Source organism: Mesocricetus auratus, unplaced genomic scaffold (assembly GCF_017639785.1).
Source record: "Mesocricetus auratus isolate SY011 unplaced genomic scaffold, BCM_Maur_2.0 Super-Scaffold_100676, whole genome shotgun sequence".
NCBI lineage: Eukaryota > Metazoa > Chordata > Mammalia > Rodentia > Cricetidae > Mesocricetus > Mesocricetus auratus.
Window position 1 is genome coordinate 121,718,364 of NW_024429266.1, and position 18,742 is coordinate 121,737,105.

Here is an 18,742-nt window from a genome sequence, read left to right on the forward strand (position 1 = left end):
AATTTATGGTAAACACTAATGTAAGATGTTCTCAAGTGTCCAAAATTTCTTCTGAGTTATGGGAATATTTGATAAAAATTTCAGAGAACAGGGTGTATTAGTGAAGAGGAAAGAGTGAGAAGAAGGAGGACTTGTTAGATTCTGAGTCCCAAGCCTCCCCTCCCCCACCCTCTGTGTTTTCCTAGACCATCAGGTTTGTGTCATTGCGTTGCCTTCTCTTCTAGGTTACCACTGCGAGCCCTACAATAACCCTGCGGATTTCTTCCTGGATGTCATCAATGGAGATTCTTCTGCTGTGGTGTTAAATAGAGAGGAAGGAGAGCAGGAAGGTAGGTGACTATTAGAAATCATTAGTGTCCAGTTGGTTTGATTAAGTCACAGTAGTGACGCTCATTGAAACATGCCTGTGTAGGCCAGCATACTGAGACCCTGCCTCAAGACACAAAGATGCTTTTAAATTCATGCTAATTCAGGGCTGTGAACGTGGTTGGTGGACAGTCTGTAAGTACTGGGGTGTTTATCTAATTTGTAGTGAGCGTTTTCCTGAAAGTGTCAGTTGTAAGGCACCTTTCCACTTTAAAATAGTTATTAATCAGCCGGGCGTTGGTGGCGCACGCCTTTAATCCCAGCACTCGGGAGGCAGAGGCAGGCGGATCTCTGTGAGTTCGAGGCCAGGCTGGACCGACAGCCTCGAAAACAATACAGAGAAACCCTGTCTCGAAAAACCAAAAAATAAATAAATAAATAAAATAGTTATTAATCAGGGTTCTCGAGAGGAATACAGCTAATAGATTGGGTATATCTGTATGTATGTATGCATGTGTGTATATGAGTGGTCCAGCTAGTTCAAAAATGTCTGTCTACTGACAGAAAGTCCAAGAATCCGGTAGTTGTTCAGGCCCTGAGGATAGCTGTCTCACGTGCTCTTCGGTGTATGTCCTGAAGAAGCAGTGTCTAATGTCAGTGAAGGGATGCCAAGCAGCAGGATATGTGAACTTGCCAGTAAGGATGGGGACAAGCAGGCGAGAGGCAAGACTTTCCTTCTTGCATGTATTTTATATAGGCGGCCACCAAGAAGTGTGGCCCAGATTTAGGGTTGGTCTTCTCACCTCAAATTAGTCAACCAAGAAAAAATCACTCACAGGTGTACCCAGCCACTTGGATTTTAATTAATTCCAGATGTAGTCAACTTGACACCTAAGACTAACCGTCACAAGTATTTTATAAACCAACTGGAAAGGGTGACTTAATGCTTTTTTGTTTGTTTGCTATTTCGAGGCAGGGTTTCTCTGTATTGTTTTGGAGGCTGTCCTGGAACTCACTCTGTAGACCAGGCTGGCCCCGAACTCACAGAGACCCACCTGCCTCTGCCTACCAAGTGCTGGGATTAAAGGTGCACCACCAACGCCCGGCTGATTTAATGTTTTTAATCCCAGCACATCAGCACTTGAGAGGCAGAGGTTGGCAGATGCCTGTGAGTTCAAGGCCAGCCTGGTCTAGATATTAAATTTCAGCCAACCAGGGCTACATAATGATATCCTATTTCAAAACAAACAAACAAAGCAAAATCCTCAAGAAATGGCACTTTATGCATTTGTGCATAGTAGAAGGCAAAAAAAAATCTAACTGTATCGTATCTATCCTTGTGTTTGAATAATTAGGGTCTAAACTGATAGAAAAGTATCCATAAGATGTGGCCATGCACATATCAATTAGCTGTTTTTATGACATGTAAATCAATAACAGAGTATGTAATTTTATTATTTTGAGAGTATTTTACTGTGTAGCCCTGGCTAGCCTTGACTTCGTTACATAGACCACACTGTCCTGAGATTCACAGAGGTCCATTTGCCTCTGCCTACTCAATGCTGGGATTAAAGACACATGCCACCAAGTCTGTCACCACTCCCAGAGACAGTGGGATCTGGGAGAATGGGGCTGATAAATGAGGTGAACTAAAGTCTCATGCACTGCCAGCTTTATTCAGGGCCTCAGACAATTTGTACTCTGAGGGCTAAGGAGTCACATGAGTAAGGTTCTCATAAGTTCAAGCTAAGCACAGTCACAAGGACAAGCCACACATGGGGAAAAAAGAACAAGCAAACCAGGGAGCAATAATGAGTAATCCGAAGTAAACTCACTCCTGTCTGCTACACCTGGACAAGCACAAACTCACATTCCAAGAACAATTCCATGCTTTAAAGAAACTGAGATCGTAAGGTGTCTTAGTTAGGGTTTTATTGCTGTGAAGCGATACCATGACCACAGAAAATCGTGTAAAGGAAAGCATTTAATTGGGTCTGGCTTTAATTTAAGAGGTTTAGTCCATTGTCATTACGGTGGAAAGCACGGGGCATGCAGGCAGACATGGAGCTGTAGAGGAGCTGACAGTTCTCCATCTGGGTCCACAGACAGCAGGAAGGGACACTGAGCCTGGCTTGAGCATCTGAGACCTCAAAGCCCTCCCCCAGTGACACTTTCTCCAACAAAGCCACACCTATTCCAACAAGAACACACCTCCTATTAGTGCCTGTCCCTATGAGCCTAAGGGGCCATTTTCATTGAAACCACCACATAAAGACACTTGTCTCAGTTTCCTGGAGTGTTCTCACAAGCTCTAAGAGTTCTTTACATGACTCCATTCCTGGACGTGTTCTAGTACATGCCCAGCCAATATACACAATTGTAGAATTAAGGGATTCTAGAAGTATGGAACCATAGAAAAATGAGTTAAATTAGCTGTTATGTGTTAATATTTCACTTCTCTATCCATATTTTTCCAAAGCAAACAAAACTGAAGAACCCTCCAAGAGAGAGAAGCCAATAATAGAAACCTTAGCTGAGTTTTATGCCAACTCCCCCGTCTACAGAGAAACAAAAGCTGACTTAGATCGACTTCCAGTGGCTCAAAAAAAGAAAGGAATGTCAGCCTTCAAAGAGTCCACATATGTTACCTCCTTCTGTCATCAGCTCAGATGGATTGCCAAGCGTTCATTCAAAAACTTGCTGGGGAATCCTCAAGCCTCTATAGCTCAGGTAAACTGACAAATGCCAGTTGTACTTTGAAATACTGACAAGGTTGTCCTGATTCTTCCTCTCCTGCTACTATTATATCTGCTTCAGGATTTTATTTATTTTCTAGTTATCCTTCTATTTTTCTGGCATTCCACAGTATCTTTATTAACAGAATCTAGTTTCAATTTCAAATTGTAAACAACAGTCTTCTTTGTGTTTCTCTCCCCTGAGTAGTAAAATTCATGAAAGTCATTCTTAGTTCATGAATGTATAAAAATATGTAGCTGGCCCAGTTTGTCATTTGAACCACAGCTTACTGATTTTTGTATAGGACTTCTTTTTTATAATCCATGTCCTTTATTTCCATAAGCATTGAGTTGATGCAATATTTTATGGTGTTACGATGGCAAATCTTTTTTTTTGTTTGTTTGTAACAGGTGAACTTTGGTTTGAACCAGTTAGTTATTTACATGATTTAGACTTAGTATATCACCAGAGGTGGTTGCATTTGGAAGATCTCAGAATGAATGTGGTACCTGCAATAAATATATTTCATCTGTTTAATGTGCTAACTTTTTTTCTGATTAAATCCACTTGGAAGAGATTATTAGTCTCTTATAGAGTAGTTATCAGCTGACTATGGACTTTTGTGTTTTAACTGCAGCACAAACATCACTCAGAACACACTTTCAAAAAACGGATGAGTGTATTTGGATAAAGATACAATAACACTTTTGAAGAATTTATTTTTTTACACCTTTGTTCAAAAATGCAGAGGTCAGATTGAGAAACCTCATAGACTCCTTTGTTCCATTGTATAAGACTTAGCATGGCTGTTCCAAGTCTGTCTGCTTTTCTGTTTACTTTGGTAAAACACTGGCCTAATGAATCACTGGGGAGGAAAGGTTCCAGATTATAGTCCATTATGGAGGGCAGTCAAAGAAGGAACTGAAGCAGCGACCATGGAGGGTCACTGCTTACTTGACTTGTCTCCCCTGGCTTTCTTATATGGCTCAGGCCCACCTGCCCAGGATTAGCATTTCTCAAAGTGGGGTGATCCCTCCTACATAAGCTAGCAATAAAGACAATGCTCCCCAGACATGTCCACAATCCACTCTGGTGAAGGCAGTTCTTCAATGGAGCTTCCATCTTCCATTCTGTGTCCAGCAGACAACCCAGACTAGCCACCATAACAAGTACTCCTGGTAAAGGATGGACAGGATCATAAGGGTTAATTCTTCTGACAGTGTGGTTCAGAGATGTCTAGAATTGGTTTTAGAACCTGGAAGCTTTTAGGAAACATCCTAAGAGTGACACTTGCAGCGTGAGTATAGCAAGTTTGAATGCAAAAGAAACAATGTAAAGTGTATAATTTAGAATAGTGAGTACTCCTTAAAGTAGTACTACAGATTGATAGAGCTGTCAAAATTTGTTTTATAAGCTTGGCCTCCTTATTAAAGTAGAAGGGTTAGAAAAAATATGTCAGGGTAATAGGCTTTCCCCATCCTAAATTTCTGTCTTAATAGCAAAGAGATTTGTAATTCTCTCCTGAATATGGTATTTCCAAGTCTTCACAGGCCACAATTCTGTTTTTCTACTTCGCCTTGTGTCTTGCCAAAAATGGTTTTCACAAAGTACTTTATGTTAGGCTGGAGAGATAGCTCATCGGTTACGAGCACATACTTCTCTTGCAGAGGACTAATGTTCATAGCTCTAGCTCCAATAGGAGCTGACACCTCTGGCCTCCTTGGGCACATACTCTCATGTTCACATGCGTGTGCATGCACGCATGTGAGCACACACGCGCACGTGCGCGCGCACACACACACACACACACACTTCATGTTTTGAACCAAACAGTTGACTTTTTCATAGATATAGATGTTCTTCATCGATGCAACTATGTAGAATATTAAATGTATACTTATAACCAGTTTTAGTTCTGTTCATGCTGTACTTACTTTTTGATACTTTTAAAGTATTAAGAACTTTTTGAGCTTTGAAATTCTAAGATATATAAATGAATATTTCATTTTCTTTAAATGAACAGTTCTTACATTTGAAAAATTACCTGTGAATAATATACTAATAAATAGAATCCTCCAAATAAATAATATCATTATATAACCTTTAACCCCTTGCTGCTGGAAGCATTCTTAAAATAACTTTTTTCCAAAGTGATGCTGGTGCATTCTCCTTGGGAACAGTGTGCACAGATTGTTTAGGTGAAGGTAGGTCAGTGTGTGAGGATGCAGAGGGAGCAACTCAGGTGTGTTGTGTTGTGTTGTGTTGTGTTGACAGAAATGCATTGATGGAGAAATGGGGAGAGCGGAGACAGATAATGAAAGCCATGCATGTCCCACAAGAAGAAGGGGTTTTTGTTTTGTTTCTAGTTTTTTGTTTGTCAGTGATGCTGTACATTCCCATGCAGGCACAGGCTCTCCAGAGGTTGTTTTGGTGTTTGTCAGTGATGCTGTACATTCCCATGCAGGCACAGGCTCTCCAGAGGTTGTTTTGGTGTTTGTCAGTGATGCTGTACATTCCCATGCAGGCACAGACTCTCCAGAGGTTGTTTTGGTATTTGTCAGTGATGCTGTCCATTCCCATGCAGGCACAGGCTCTCCAGAGGCTGCAGAGGTGGGCTCAGCTCACCCCTATTTCTTTAGCATGCAAAATTCCATTGTCAGAATTTGAAGGTGTGCATTGAATTTTATCTTTTTTTTATCTTTAACATTAAAAGAAAAGGCACCCTGTTTCACTTAAACCTCTTGCATGAAACTTTGTTCATTGGCAAAAATGTTTAATTCATTTCAGCTCAAAACTCTTAGAGACACATGGACTTTGGTTTGTTCTCGAAACAACCTCTTCAGGTTATTGAAGGTACCATTCATGGTTCCAGTGTCCAACCTCGCACTTCACTGACTGGTGGAGTGCTGGAAGGAGTCTTAGGGGTTATTCTGTTGACTCATCAGTTCCCTGACACTTGATTTTCTGTTTGCTCTAGAAAGCAATCTAATATATTCTATCCTGTACTTTCCCAGGAACCATTCCATAACCAAGTGTTTATGAGACTGAACTTTGTATATATATTTTAAAGTAATAAATAATATGCAAGCATTTTAACCTCTCATGGAAATTCTTCTCATTTTTATTTTTCAAAAAGATAATTGTCACAATCATACTGTCACTGGTTATTGGTGCCATTTACTTTGACCTGAAAAATGATCGCTCTGGAATCCAGAATAGGTAGGTAAATTTGGATTTTTTTCCCCTCATTCTGTAGGATAGAAATTAGCATGGATTAAGTTTTTCACCTATACCTGTTGAACCATCTCCCTGGGACCCCTCTCTATGTTAACCAGAACAGTTTTACTTTAAAAAAAAAAGAAAAAGAAAGAAAGAAAGAAAGAAAGGGAAAGAAAGAAAGAAAGAAAGAAAGCTGTTAGTGGCATGTCATTTGTAGACTACTAACCTAAGTACACAAAGCTGACTGTGTTACTTCTGTTCCCATTCTGTCCCGGCAGAGCTGGGGTGCTGTTTTTCCTGACCACCAACCAGTGTTTCACCAGTGTGTCAGCTGTTGAGCTCTTTGTAGTGGAGAAGAAACTCTTCATGTGAGTAGTCTAGCTGTGTGTCATTCATGTGAGTAGGTCACTATTCTAGCTGTGTGTCAAACTGGTCACATCCAAAACTGGGTCAAAATATCATCCTGATAGTGTCAGTATCTTTTTATTTGTTCAGTTGGCAAATATAAATTGCATGCATATATTTATGTTATACAATATGGATTTTTGAAAATGCATAGGATTGCAGCATTAAGAAAAGGCAGTCCTGGGAAGAGTGGAAAATTAAGAGTTCACGGTGCCTGCTAAGCAGAGAAAGGAGATTTTCAAGTTTGGGTTCAGGTTAGGAAATCCTAGTGCAGAGAGAAAAAGTATCATCAGCTGCTAACTCCAGCAAAGGACGTTTGAACAGTTTCAGAACAATTAGATGGTTCATGAGCTAGAGTGGTAAAATCAAGGCGACAGAGGAAGAGCAAGTACAAGCCTTGGCGGGTAGAGGCACGGAAAGAGCCAGAGGCCAACTTCACTGTAGGCAGCTGGCTGGCTTTGGTTTTCAAAGGTTGGAGAGATTTGCCCACCTTTATTTACCAGCAAAATGAATCAACCGAGAGCAAAAGAACAAAGACACTGGAGGAAGAGTTTGGAATAACTGGAGAAAGATGTCAGGAACAGAGGGATTAGATTTGGTAGCTGGAAGGGCTGGAAGGTTGGAAGGTATGGCTGTTGAAGGAAGTTTTGCTGTGATGCCAGCGTTCATAACAGCCAGAGGAAGTGCTGTGTTGAGAGATGGTCACAGCGTACGAGCTTCCTGAAGCTGATAGCCCAGGAAGGGGGACACCTGAGATGGCAAAGGGCGTTGGGAGTCAGCCTGGAGCATGTGGGATGGCTGCCTTATGAGAAAGAACTCAAGTAGTGCAGCTGGTGGCCCGTCTTCTGTTCCGTGCCTTCTAGACTAATGTGGGATCTGTGCTCTGTTTTATAGACATGAATATATCAGTGGATATTACAGAGTATCTTCTTACTTCTTTGGAAAGCTGATGTCTGATTTACTGCCCATGAGGCTTTTACCAAGTGTTATATTCACTTGTATATTATACTTCATGTTGGGTAAGTAACAGGCCAAACAAAAGTGCCTTTAGTCTTAGATGTGAAGTGAAGCTAGTTCCTCTGTGTATATTTTTATTTACCTTTTTCTATGTGTCTATATAAAAAAGACATAAAAATTTAATAACTACACATATTCTGATGCATGTTCTCTAATAAGAAAACAAACCATGTTGATTTTGGGAGGTTGTTTATTTACTAAAAAAAATCACTGATAGATATAGACAGATTTATTTTTATATTATGCTCAGACTTCAACTTAGGGTCCCTGCATCAAAATTTCCATATTTTTCACTGATACACGTGCACATGCATACGTACTGGTAATTCCATTTTTACAAAGCACTGTAGTATGAGACCCACTGATAGAGATTAAAACTTCCATTTTATAAATGAGGCTTATCATAAAGAATATAGCAGCCTTAGGTTCCTAACCCATTTTCTTGCCACTGTTTCAAAATCATCAGATTGTATGGCATATACATAATCATATATATGTGTACATATATACATGTCATAGTTTATAGAGTACTTCAATAACTTAGTCCCATTTTTTATGTCTAGGGAGACATAGATGATAGAAGGAACCCCCCTCCCCCACCTTTTGTATATTAAACCACCCTGAGGTCATGTAATTTTGAACCAAGTTTCTTCACTAATGCAGTTACAGCAAACACAGAGATGTGGGGAAGTCTGGGTAAATGACTGTTTCCTGCTGGTGAGCTTGCTGTGGTGGGAGACGGCAGTAGTATGGGGCCAGGGTGTTTCCTGTAGGTGTCCATCTAAGGAGCTCAGAAGTACTCTTGATACCTGTAAAGAAAGTCATGTGATCTGAAAGAGTGCTCTTAAAATAAGCATGGAAAAGGAAACTGTGCTACTTGATGCCGTGACACAGAACAAAACAGTGAAATTGGTGGCCCAGAGTCATTGGATAATGGGTGACCTTTTCTCATTAATTCTGGTAGTGATTTCTATAGTGTTATTTGAATGCACATGAGGCAGCTGCACTGATTGCTTCTTTTCTTTCTAAGGATTGAAAAAGGAGCCAGGGGCTTTTTTCATCATGATGTTCAGCCTTATGATGGTGGCTTATACAGCCAGTTCCATGGCACTGGCCATAGCTGCAGGCCAAAGTGTGGTATCCGTGGCAACACTTCTCATGACAATCTCTTTTGTATTTATGATGGTGAGTATAGACAATGCTTCTCCGAGCACACACGCCTTGCCTTATTTCCTCTGCATATCCATCCATCTGTTGCAGAAGTCTGCTTATGGGTTCTTTCCACTGGGACTGTGACAAGTTCAGAATGCTCAAATAAAATGGCTATTAGGGAAAGTAATGGCCTTCCTCCTAACCTCTATCAAGTCCCATGTATTGCTACTTAATCTTGTGACTTTGCTAGCATTTCCTCACTAATGAGCTTTTAAAAGATGAATTTTATCCAGGTGTGGTGGTTATGCCTGTAATCTTGACACTCCGGAGTATGGCTATGCATTCAAGCCAAGCCTGAGCTATACAGTGAGACCCTGTCTCAAAATTGCTGGCATTGAAACCACCGTACCCTGTGAGTTTATTGTTATTCAGTAAACTCTGGTATCATAGAAGGGGGTGGAAAGAGTTCCAGAAATGGGAAAAACTTCTCAATGATGTTAGAAAACCTTGATAAATAGAACATCGAAAACAGGAATTGTCATTGACTCCTTGAAAAATGACAGCATATCTTTCATGGTGTCTACTATTTAGTAACCAGAAATGGTTTGGTTGAATTCCCACAAAGGAGAAAGAAAGTGGAGCTTGTGAAAAGGCTAACAGTGTACGAAGCAGTCTATCTTGGGTTCCTCTTATAATTTGAATATTAAGTGTTTTAAAAATAGTAAAAAATAAAGCACGGTAGTGTATGTTCACGATCTCAGCCCTTGGGATATCTTAGAGACAGAGGGATCAGGAAATTGAAATCATCTCTAGCTACATAGTAAGTTTGAGGGCAGCCTGGGCTCCCTGAGACCATGCCTTTAAAAAGAAAAAGCGAGACACTTTTAAGGTATACCTACCTTTAGTAGGTGCCTACTTACTTCACCTTGTTTGTTCAATGTTTACTCACTCCCAGTCTCATATATATCTCAGTTTTGCAATGAAGTGATCAAGAGGATCAGCTCCCATGTTTTTTCTCCTGCATCACTAAAAGGGAATAGCTAACACATAGACCACACAGCCCTCTTCACTCCAGGAGGCTGTCTTTCAGTAAGATGTCATTAGCTGAGGTCTTGCTAAGCTTTAGTTCTTGCATTTTTGAATTTTGAAACTACTAGTGTATGTATTATTTAGAAAATGCTCATCCTTGTTTATATTCTCATCAAATAAATAAAAGCCTTTAAACAAGTATAAAAATATGTTTTAATTCCAGTTTGGACTTACTGCTTTTTAAGTGTTTATAAATAGGACTTTAAAGACAATCATCACTCTATATTCCCTCAGAGATGGTACATCAAATACTCAGTACTTGGTTAGCGCAGTTCTAAATATGCACACAGCCAACAGCACTGTCATTGTCTTGCATATCCCAGCTCTCTTAGTATGACAGAACACATTCCATGAAAACCTCATTGTGCCTATTTTTAATACTGAACAGTCAATTCCTGGCATCTCCACTGTGGTTCTGTTTTAGGGACAGTCTTTTCATTTATTTTGATTTTTAAATTATGTGTACATATGTGCATCTGTATAGAGTATATGCACAAGTGTAGTGATCTCAAAGGTCACTACATAAGACAGCGCCAGATACTCTGGAGCTAGAATAGTTGTGGTTGTGGCCACCTAATATGGGTGCTGAGAAAACTCAGTCCTCTCCTAGAACAGTAATTTCCCTTGGCTACTGAGCCATCCTTAGCCCCATAGGCAAGCTTATATGGAGGTATTAGGTGTGTTTTCTGCTGCACATCCCCACAAAATGCTCTTATCTGTTCTAAATTGGAGATTATCTTATACCTGCATTCTGAACCTAAAATAGTTCTTAAAGCCATCGTCTGGATGTATAGCAGGGTTTTGTTTTTATTATGCTAGTGTATTCTGGATTTCCAAGATGATTAGGAGGTGTGTACATGGGTGGCATAGTTAGAATCACAGAACAGTCTGCCTCCCATGTGCATATCAAAAGATGCAACTGAGGAAAAAAAGTACACTTTTCTTGGATATGCAGGTCACCTTCCCCCATGTCATTGTCCTTTAAAGAACAACATCATCCGGAAATGGCAGCTGGCATCTATAATCCTAACATTTAGGAGGCAGAGTCAAGAGGACTACTGCAAGTTTGAGATCAACTTCATCTACATAGAAAATTGTAGAGCAGCCAGAACTACATAGGGATATGGTTTCATTCATTCATTCCTTTATTCATAAAAGATTATACTAGCTGTTTATTTAGCATTTGTGTTGTATTAGGCATGTTAGTCACTCTGCTGATAATCTTTGAACATTTGTGATGAGTCTGTTTTGAGTATAAAGGCAGGGCTGGAGAGATGGTTTAGCAGTCAAGATCACTGGCTGCTCTTTCTAAAGATCTAGGTTTGATGCTCAGCACTAACATGGTGGCTTACATCTGTCACTAATGCCAGTTTCAGGTCCTAGAGATCCCTCTCTGGCTTCTGTGACTATCAGGCATGCATGCAGTGCACTTCCATACGGACAAAACAGTCACATAAAATAAAAACGAATAAATCCTTTTTCAGAAACATAAAAGCCATGTGTAGGTTATATCAAAGCGCTGTGTCATCTTAAAAATAAGAGAAATGTGAATCTGCAGAATTTAGTTTGTGTGTTGGAGGCCTGGAACCATCCAATTAACAACTATGGAAGACCAAGGGATGATTCTGTTTCTTGATCCTACATTGCAGTTACACAGAAGGTTGAAGACATATTCTAAACCATTAGGAATCATCAAATAAGTTAACTCTATAATACTCATTATAGGTGTATTATTCTCCTCTGAATGCCATAAATAGCCACTACAGAAGCACTTACATGATGAGTAAGACTGTTAGGAGGTACAGTAACTACAAAGTTTTCATGCTGCCTTGGCCTTTGCAGTGAAGTTTAGCAGATACAGGTTGTTTGTGGGGAAGTTTTTTTGCTTGTTTTTGTTTTTAAGGTAGCCGTGCCAGGTATCCCGGGCTGGCTTTGAACTTGTGATCCCTCTGTCTCAGCCTCCCTAGGTTTGATTACAGGCATGCACCATCATGCTTATCTACTTGCAAGGGTTTAAAGGAGGTCTTATCTAAAGCTCTAAATCACTGGACTGGTTCTAACTTCCAGGTTTTGCATCTTACAGATTTTTTCTGGTCTTTTGGTGAATCTCAAAACCATTGAGCCTTGGCTGTCCTGGCTTCAGTACTTCAGTATTCCTCGATATGGCTACACAGTAAGTTGCCCTTGCTTGTCATTGCGACTGGATTCCCAAGCTAGGAATGGTGGGCTGTAGCCTAACCTTGTAATACCCTTGGCCATAAGTGTGAACCTGCCCCATCTAGTATCCTTCCAGAAATAGTGGGTAATAATTTCCTATTAGTCTTTGTTATTGGAAGGTCAAAGAGTCATCTGGGGTTTTCCATAGTCACCCCATTATTGGAGGGACATGAAGAGTGGGAAGTAATCACATAAAGGAGAAATGTTGACTAGTTGATGAAAAATATTGTTTCTGTTCAGTAAGGAAGTATATGAGAGGATAAGGGACTATAATACATAATTTATGTTGGAACTGAAATCTAGAGAGAAATAGACTATAATACTCAGCAACTATATTGGCTTTAGCAACTATTCAAATACAAAGAAAATGTGTCTTAATTCAGTAAAATGAAGTTTCTGATTTCCATAATTATTATTTTTTGTGAAAATAAGAAAAGAATGTTACTGCAAATCAACAGTGTTCATTGAGCATTATTATATCTTTTTGATTATAGATTTATTGATTATAAAATTGGAATGAGGGTACTCTGGGGTAGTCATGAGTCTTCCCTCTTGACTAATTGGAAGTTACATCCCAACCCTAAGTTTCTTGATTGCCTGGCTTGGTGTTTAATAAAAGAGAAGAAAGAAGATTGTGCATATGCAGCTTGGCATGCTTTTAGAAAGAACAATAAAGGTTAAATTTGAGCATATGATTGGAATAATTTTATGGAAACATTTTGGAATTTAATACTATTGATACTGCTCTGATTTTGTATGTATTCTAGGCTTTGCAGTATAATGAATTCTTGGGACAAGACTTCTGTCCAGGACTTAATGCAACTGCCAACGAAACCTGTAGTAACAGCTTTGCAATGTAAGTTTGTGTTCAGTGTCACATATGTTTGTGTCTTCCTGTGCTGTGCTGTAAAATAGCTGATGGAATGAGTCTGTAAAAGAAACCCTTATACACTAGGTCATGTGACCATGTCAAACAGCTCCTATAATCTATAACAGTCAAAGCCATATTTAATGTGAAAAAATGATTGAGATGTTTTAAAAGTTACCTTTGTTATTTTTTGATTGGGTTTGAATTCTTTTCAGAACTTTTGGGTTATAAATGGGCTGTGTTATAAATGTGGTCTCTGAACTGGAATGGATTATTATCAGACTGGAGTACAGTATTAAGCATGAGGACAGTGAGATCATAGCAAGAAGGGAGTCACTGGCCATTCTGACCCTGGTGCCGCTTTCTGCCCCACTGCCTTTGGGAACACCATGGGACTCATGACTGCCAGTTTGTGTGCATGCGTGCTTGTGTGTGTGTGTGTGTGTGTGTGTGTGTGTGTGTGTGTGTACGTGCATACTCCTTTAAACAGAATTGAAGCTCTCACTATAAGAGGATGCACTCAAGAACTAAAATGGAACTCAGGTTCTAATAAATTAGATGGCCTTATTTTAAAGTGTTAATTCTTCCATGATAATTATTAATGATATGATTTTTTTTATCTAAAGATTAATGAAAGCAAAGAATGCTAGTCTCCCAAATCTCTCCTGAATGTTCAGTTGTAAAAAATAATTGCCAGTGATAGGATGATTTTCTATTTGGGGTTGCTGACAGACAACTCTCCCAGGAGGGGTCTTCCCTTGAGTGCTGTTCTTCGCCTGCCTGCTTCATTTGGGTTTGATCTGGGTGTGGTGTCTTTCCAACACAAAGCCCCGGCCAGCCTGCGGGTCAGGAGGGAGTGGACAGGAAAAGCGGTGACACAGAAGGAAGGGTCCATTGCTGGGGCCGCTCCATCCCTCTGTGCCCTGCCTGCTCTCCTCCATCCCGCTGTGCCCTGCCTGCTCTACTCCAATCCGCTGTGCCCTGCCTGCTCTACTCCAATCCGCTGTGCCCTGCCTGCTCTACTCCAATCCGCTGTGCCCTGCCTGCTCTCTGAGGCTCTCTAGCTGAGCGTCTGCAGTGCGAAGGCTGGCAGACATGACTCTGGCTGAAAGGTGTTGCTCCACTCTTGCCAGATGTAGCTTTCTGACTTATTTCCTTTACTTTGCGGGTGAGCAAACTACAAGGGAAGGACTGGACCTGGCATAGCTACAGCTGAGGTCTTGACCTTAGTAACGAGTAGGTAATGAACAGGCACTCGGTAAGCGTGTCTGCACTTTGTAGACAGCGGCATTAGAGATTTAAAATAAAGGAATCTGAGGAGGCAAGAAACTTAGCTAATAGTGAGACCATGTTAATTAGACTAAGGTTGTTAAGCTACCTAATAGTTATACTCTTTTGGATTGTTTTAGGGATTAACTTAATTAGATACAAGTTGCTTAGCATAGAATCTAGTAAATTGTATGGGAGAGTGTTGATTTGGCTAACCAGTGGATTTCTGTAACAAAGAAATTCTTAATATGCTGATTAATATTTGGCAGGTACTGGGAAAGAACTTAATTGCTTCTGTATATTTAAATTTCAGATGCACTGGTGATGAGTACTTGGAAAGTCAGGGAATCGAGCTGTCACCTTGGGGACTGTGGCAGAATCATGTGGCTCTGGCGTGTATGATTATTATCTTCCTTACAATTGCCTACGTAAAATTGCTATTTCTTAAAAAGTATTCTTAAGTTCCCCTTTACCCTACTATTACTTGAATCCTATTAAATGTGGGCATTTTGATTGACATATCCAGTTGTTCTGTTTTTTTTCTTCACAGATATTTTGATGTACATAAAATAATTAACATTGAAAGCTAAGGACATTATTATTGCATATTGAGCTCATCAAATAGTGATCATGAGGAGAAAACCCAGCCAGATTTACTGATCTGAAAGGGGAGAGTTGAATTCTAAGTACTGCTGATGTGTCACTAATGTATCTAGTACAGTTCGTCATCTTTAAAGGTGAAATGCAGAAGCCAGGCCTGGTGGCACACCCTGGTAACCCTGGGACCTGGTACGCAGAAGCAGGGTTGTCATTCAAGGCTGGTTTGGACCCTATATTAAAACAACAGTAAGAGTGACAATCAGATAGTTCAGTGGCCCTTTAATAAGCTGTGAATTTATGGTCTGCTATTTGATAACTGATAAATATGTTTGGGCTATATTAGAAGTCTGAAATTTATGTCAGAAAAACCCTTTTTTCTCCAGGGTTAGAAAGAAAGTCAATGATCATAGAAAACATTGTATTTGATAAACTTACTGGTAGAATGCATAATTACCTTTACTGATTGGGGGTTTTGTTTGAGCTGTAAGTGTAGTAGAAGGCCAGAGGTCTTATGATATGGCTCTGTGTCATTTCTGGGACATTCTAGTCCTGAAGGGCCACTTACCCTCCTCTTTGGTGTAGCTCAGGGGTATAATCTTGAGTCTCCTGAGAAGCATTATCAAAACACAGATGCTAGGCCCTGTATCTGCCCTGCTGCCCCATAAAAAGTGTACCACTTAGAAACTTACAAACTCTCAGTCATTTCTAGCCTTTGAAATCATAGACTATGTCTTTTATTTATATACATTCCTGTACGTGTTCATCTCATTTCCATAAGCTTTGTTTACCAGTAACACACAAGTATTTACCAATTGATATGAGTGTTTTTTAACTTCCTTTTAATTATAAAGCAAGGTAACACAAGGTACAGTTCAGAGGACCACTTAAGCTGGATACATACTTGCAGCCACTGTTATTGCTCTAGAAATGGGGCACAGTCAACACACCTGTTCCTCATGCCCTCCCTGCCAGCTACGCCTCGCCTGTCTCCGTGGCTTGTTTCTGTACCAACACTTGTATACGTCTCCATGTGACCAGAGCATTCCTGGAGCTCAGTTTTATGTTCTTGTGTACACACATGTTCACGTGCATACAGAACTCCCCTTCTTTACATTTGCATTATTTTCATTTAAAAACATACTTTATTATATAATATAATTTGCATGTTAAATAACACTATAGTAGAATGATTTGATGTAACTTTAAGCAAAAAAAGGGGGGGGAAATGTAAATTCACAAACCCCATCCCCTTGAATACTCTTTTGCATTCATTTCATTATTATTTTTTAGAATTCCATACATGATGAGTACTATATTTATATCATTTCCACCCCACATTCCCCCTCCTCCAAGTCCTCCCATGCCCCCTCCCTCACAACCTTATGACCTTTTAAAAAGTTACACAAATATAACCTGCTGTCCATTTGATGTTGTTCATATGTGTTTAGGGTTGACCGTCTGTTATGGGGATCATGCAGAAGGCTGATTGTGTATCAGCCATTAGTTGCCTACAGTTCTTCACGTAGAAATGGAGCCTTTTAAGGTTTCCCCTATCCGTGATGGTGTCAACTGGTGGTGTCATGGTGCAGGTCTTGTTTGGGCAATCATATTGTTGAGATTTCAAGGGTTTGACTTCCCGTCATATATAGAAGATACGATCTCATAGCAGATATCATGGTCCTCTGGCTCTTAAGTCTGCCTGCCCTCTCTTTCACATTGTTCCTTTTATCATTAGATGTTGGGACTGTGTTGTAAGTGTATCAGTTAGGGATATGTAGCCCACAGTCAGTTATTCTCTGTATTTCAGCCAGTTAGGGCTTTATATAATAGTCTCCATCTGCAGCAGAAATGATAGTTCTTTCATGAGGGGTGGGAATTACTCTGATCTAATAATGTGGCAGTAGTGGATTCTCCTCTAGGCTCCATGACCTCACCAGCAACAGATAGTTGGCTAGGATTATAATATCAAGTGTGAATTCCCTTCTATTAAACAGCTCTTAAACCCTGCCTTGGGATACCTTGAGACACTATAAGAGATAGTCCTTAAGTAGAAGATTTCTACGTCTGTTCCAGCTGAATACCCTCAAGTCCTGTCTCCAAAGTGCACAGTGTCTTCAGCAGTAGGGTCTTACATCCAATGTAGGGATCCTTTATGGGGTACCATCCCCCTTTTGGGGATCCCTTAGAGGGCCCAGTTAACACTGCTGGAGAGGGGAAAATATCTAAGGGGGTCTGAGGGAAAGAACTGGCTCAGGAGATTGCGCCTCTGCATGTTTCTTTACTCTTCCATCTCCTTTTCTCCCCATTTCTTGGGGGTACCTGTATATATGCACATTTGCAGCAGTAATTCTTTTTGCAGTGCAGTCTGAGGCTTGAGCTTCTCAGGGTCAGCAAGGCAGATAAGATTTACACACAGCAATAAACTGCACTGCTAAGGGAAGCTTTCAACACCAATAGCTTAGGGCTGTGAATCAAAGAAAAGACCTAAGTTTAATTTGCACAAGACATGGAACCTGGCACCTTCCACTGTTCTGGCCTCAGTGGAGGCACAGGCCTTCAGGAAAGTTTACTTTTGCTGAGGATGAGCAAATGGGGAAAGAGGAGAAACCGGTAAATCTCTGAGCTAAGATCCTGTGTTAATAAACAGGGATGGAGTAAATGCAAGAAGTTTGAGAATCTTAGTGCAGGGTTAGTTGAATCTATAGATTATTTTTGGTAATACAGCCATATTCACACTACTAATTCTTCCAATCCAGAAGCATGGGAAATATTTCTATTATCTATTGTTTGCGTTGGTTTCCTTTTTCATGTCTTGAAGTAGCCATTGTAAATCATTCCTGTTTTGGTTAGGTTTATTCCTGGATACTTTCTTAGAACTGCTATGAATGACATATTTTACCTAATTTTTTTCTCTGAGAGTTCATTTTTAGTATATATGAGGGATAAGCCTTTTTATATTGATTTTTGTATTGATCTTGCAACTTTATTATACGTGTTCTTTAAATCTAAGAATTTTTTAGTATAGTCTATAGGATCTTTTAGGAATAACAGGAAATCATCTGCAAATAAGGATAATTTGTGTTCCTTTCCTACTTTTTTATGAATAGTCTTTTTCTTATCTTATTGATGATAGCTAAAACTTGGAGCAGTATATTCAATACAAAAGGGGAGAGTGGGCATCCCTGTCTCTTTCCTGATTTTTATGGAAATGATCTCAGTTCATCTCCACTTAGTACAATGTTAGCAGTAGGTTTGTTAAATATAGTGTTTATTATTTTGAGGTGTTATAAATCTGTCCCTAATGTCTTCTTTATCATGCTAGCAAGCTGAACTTGCTACATACTATTTCAGTATCAGTCAGTATAGTAGTGTACTTTCTGTCCTTGAAGTTTGCTTATATTGTATATTACATTTATGAACTTAGGTATGCTGAACCAACTTTGTATCTTTGGGATGAAGCCCAACTGGTCATGATATATAATCTTCTAAATGTGTTCCTCAAGTGCTTTGTTGATTATTTTCGTATCTATGTTGTTCTGTAATTTTGTGTTGTTCTGTAATTTTCTGTTGTTGTTGTATTTTTCTTGTTTTGGGCAGCAGGACAACACTGACTTCATAGAATGATTTAGTAATGTTCCTTCTCTTTACAGTTTGTGGAACAAATTCAGAAAGATTTGTATCAGTTCTTTGAATGTTCAATAGAATTCAGCAGTGAATCTATCTGGTTCTAGAATTTTCTTTGTGTGGAGACTGAATTTAGCTTTGACCTAATTTCTAGTAATGAGTTTGAGTTCTTTATTCCTTTTTGGTTTTATTTTTAATGTATCATATGCTTTTAGAAATCAGCTTTTTAATACCTTAAGT

At 39.7% G+C, this 18,742-nt stretch overlaps 1 protein-coding gene across 7 annotated transcripts in view; it reads left to right on the plus strand.

The window, feature by feature from the left end:
• The window catches only part of LOC101828289 (broad substrate specificity ATP-binding cassette transporter ABCG2), a 102,055-nt gene extending 87,258 nt beyond the window's left edge, over positions 1-14,797 (plus strand). For all 7 annotated transcript variants that reach the window (XM_013117758.3, XM_021230613.2, XM_013117757.3 and 4 more), the window contains 9 exons: positions 225-329; positions 2,786-3,036; positions 6,179-6,261; positions 6,540-6,629; positions 7,561-7,685; positions 8,714-8,868; positions 12,008-12,097; positions 12,909-12,997; positions 14,592-14,797. In XM_013117758.3, coding sequence (XP_012973212.1) covers positions 225-329; positions 2,786-3,036; positions 6,179-6,261; positions 6,540-6,629; positions 7,561-7,685; positions 8,714-8,868; positions 12,008-12,097; positions 12,909-12,997; positions 14,592-14,739 — 1,136 coding nt within the window. In that variant the 3' untranslated portion in view covers positions 14,740-14,797. The remainder of the gene's footprint in view (positions 1-224; positions 330-2,785; positions 3,037-6,178; positions 6,262-6,539; positions 6,630-7,560; positions 7,686-8,713; positions 8,869-12,007; positions 12,098-12,908; positions 12,998-14,591) is intronic.
• The last annotated feature ends 3,945 nt before the right edge of the window (positions 14,798-18,742 follow it).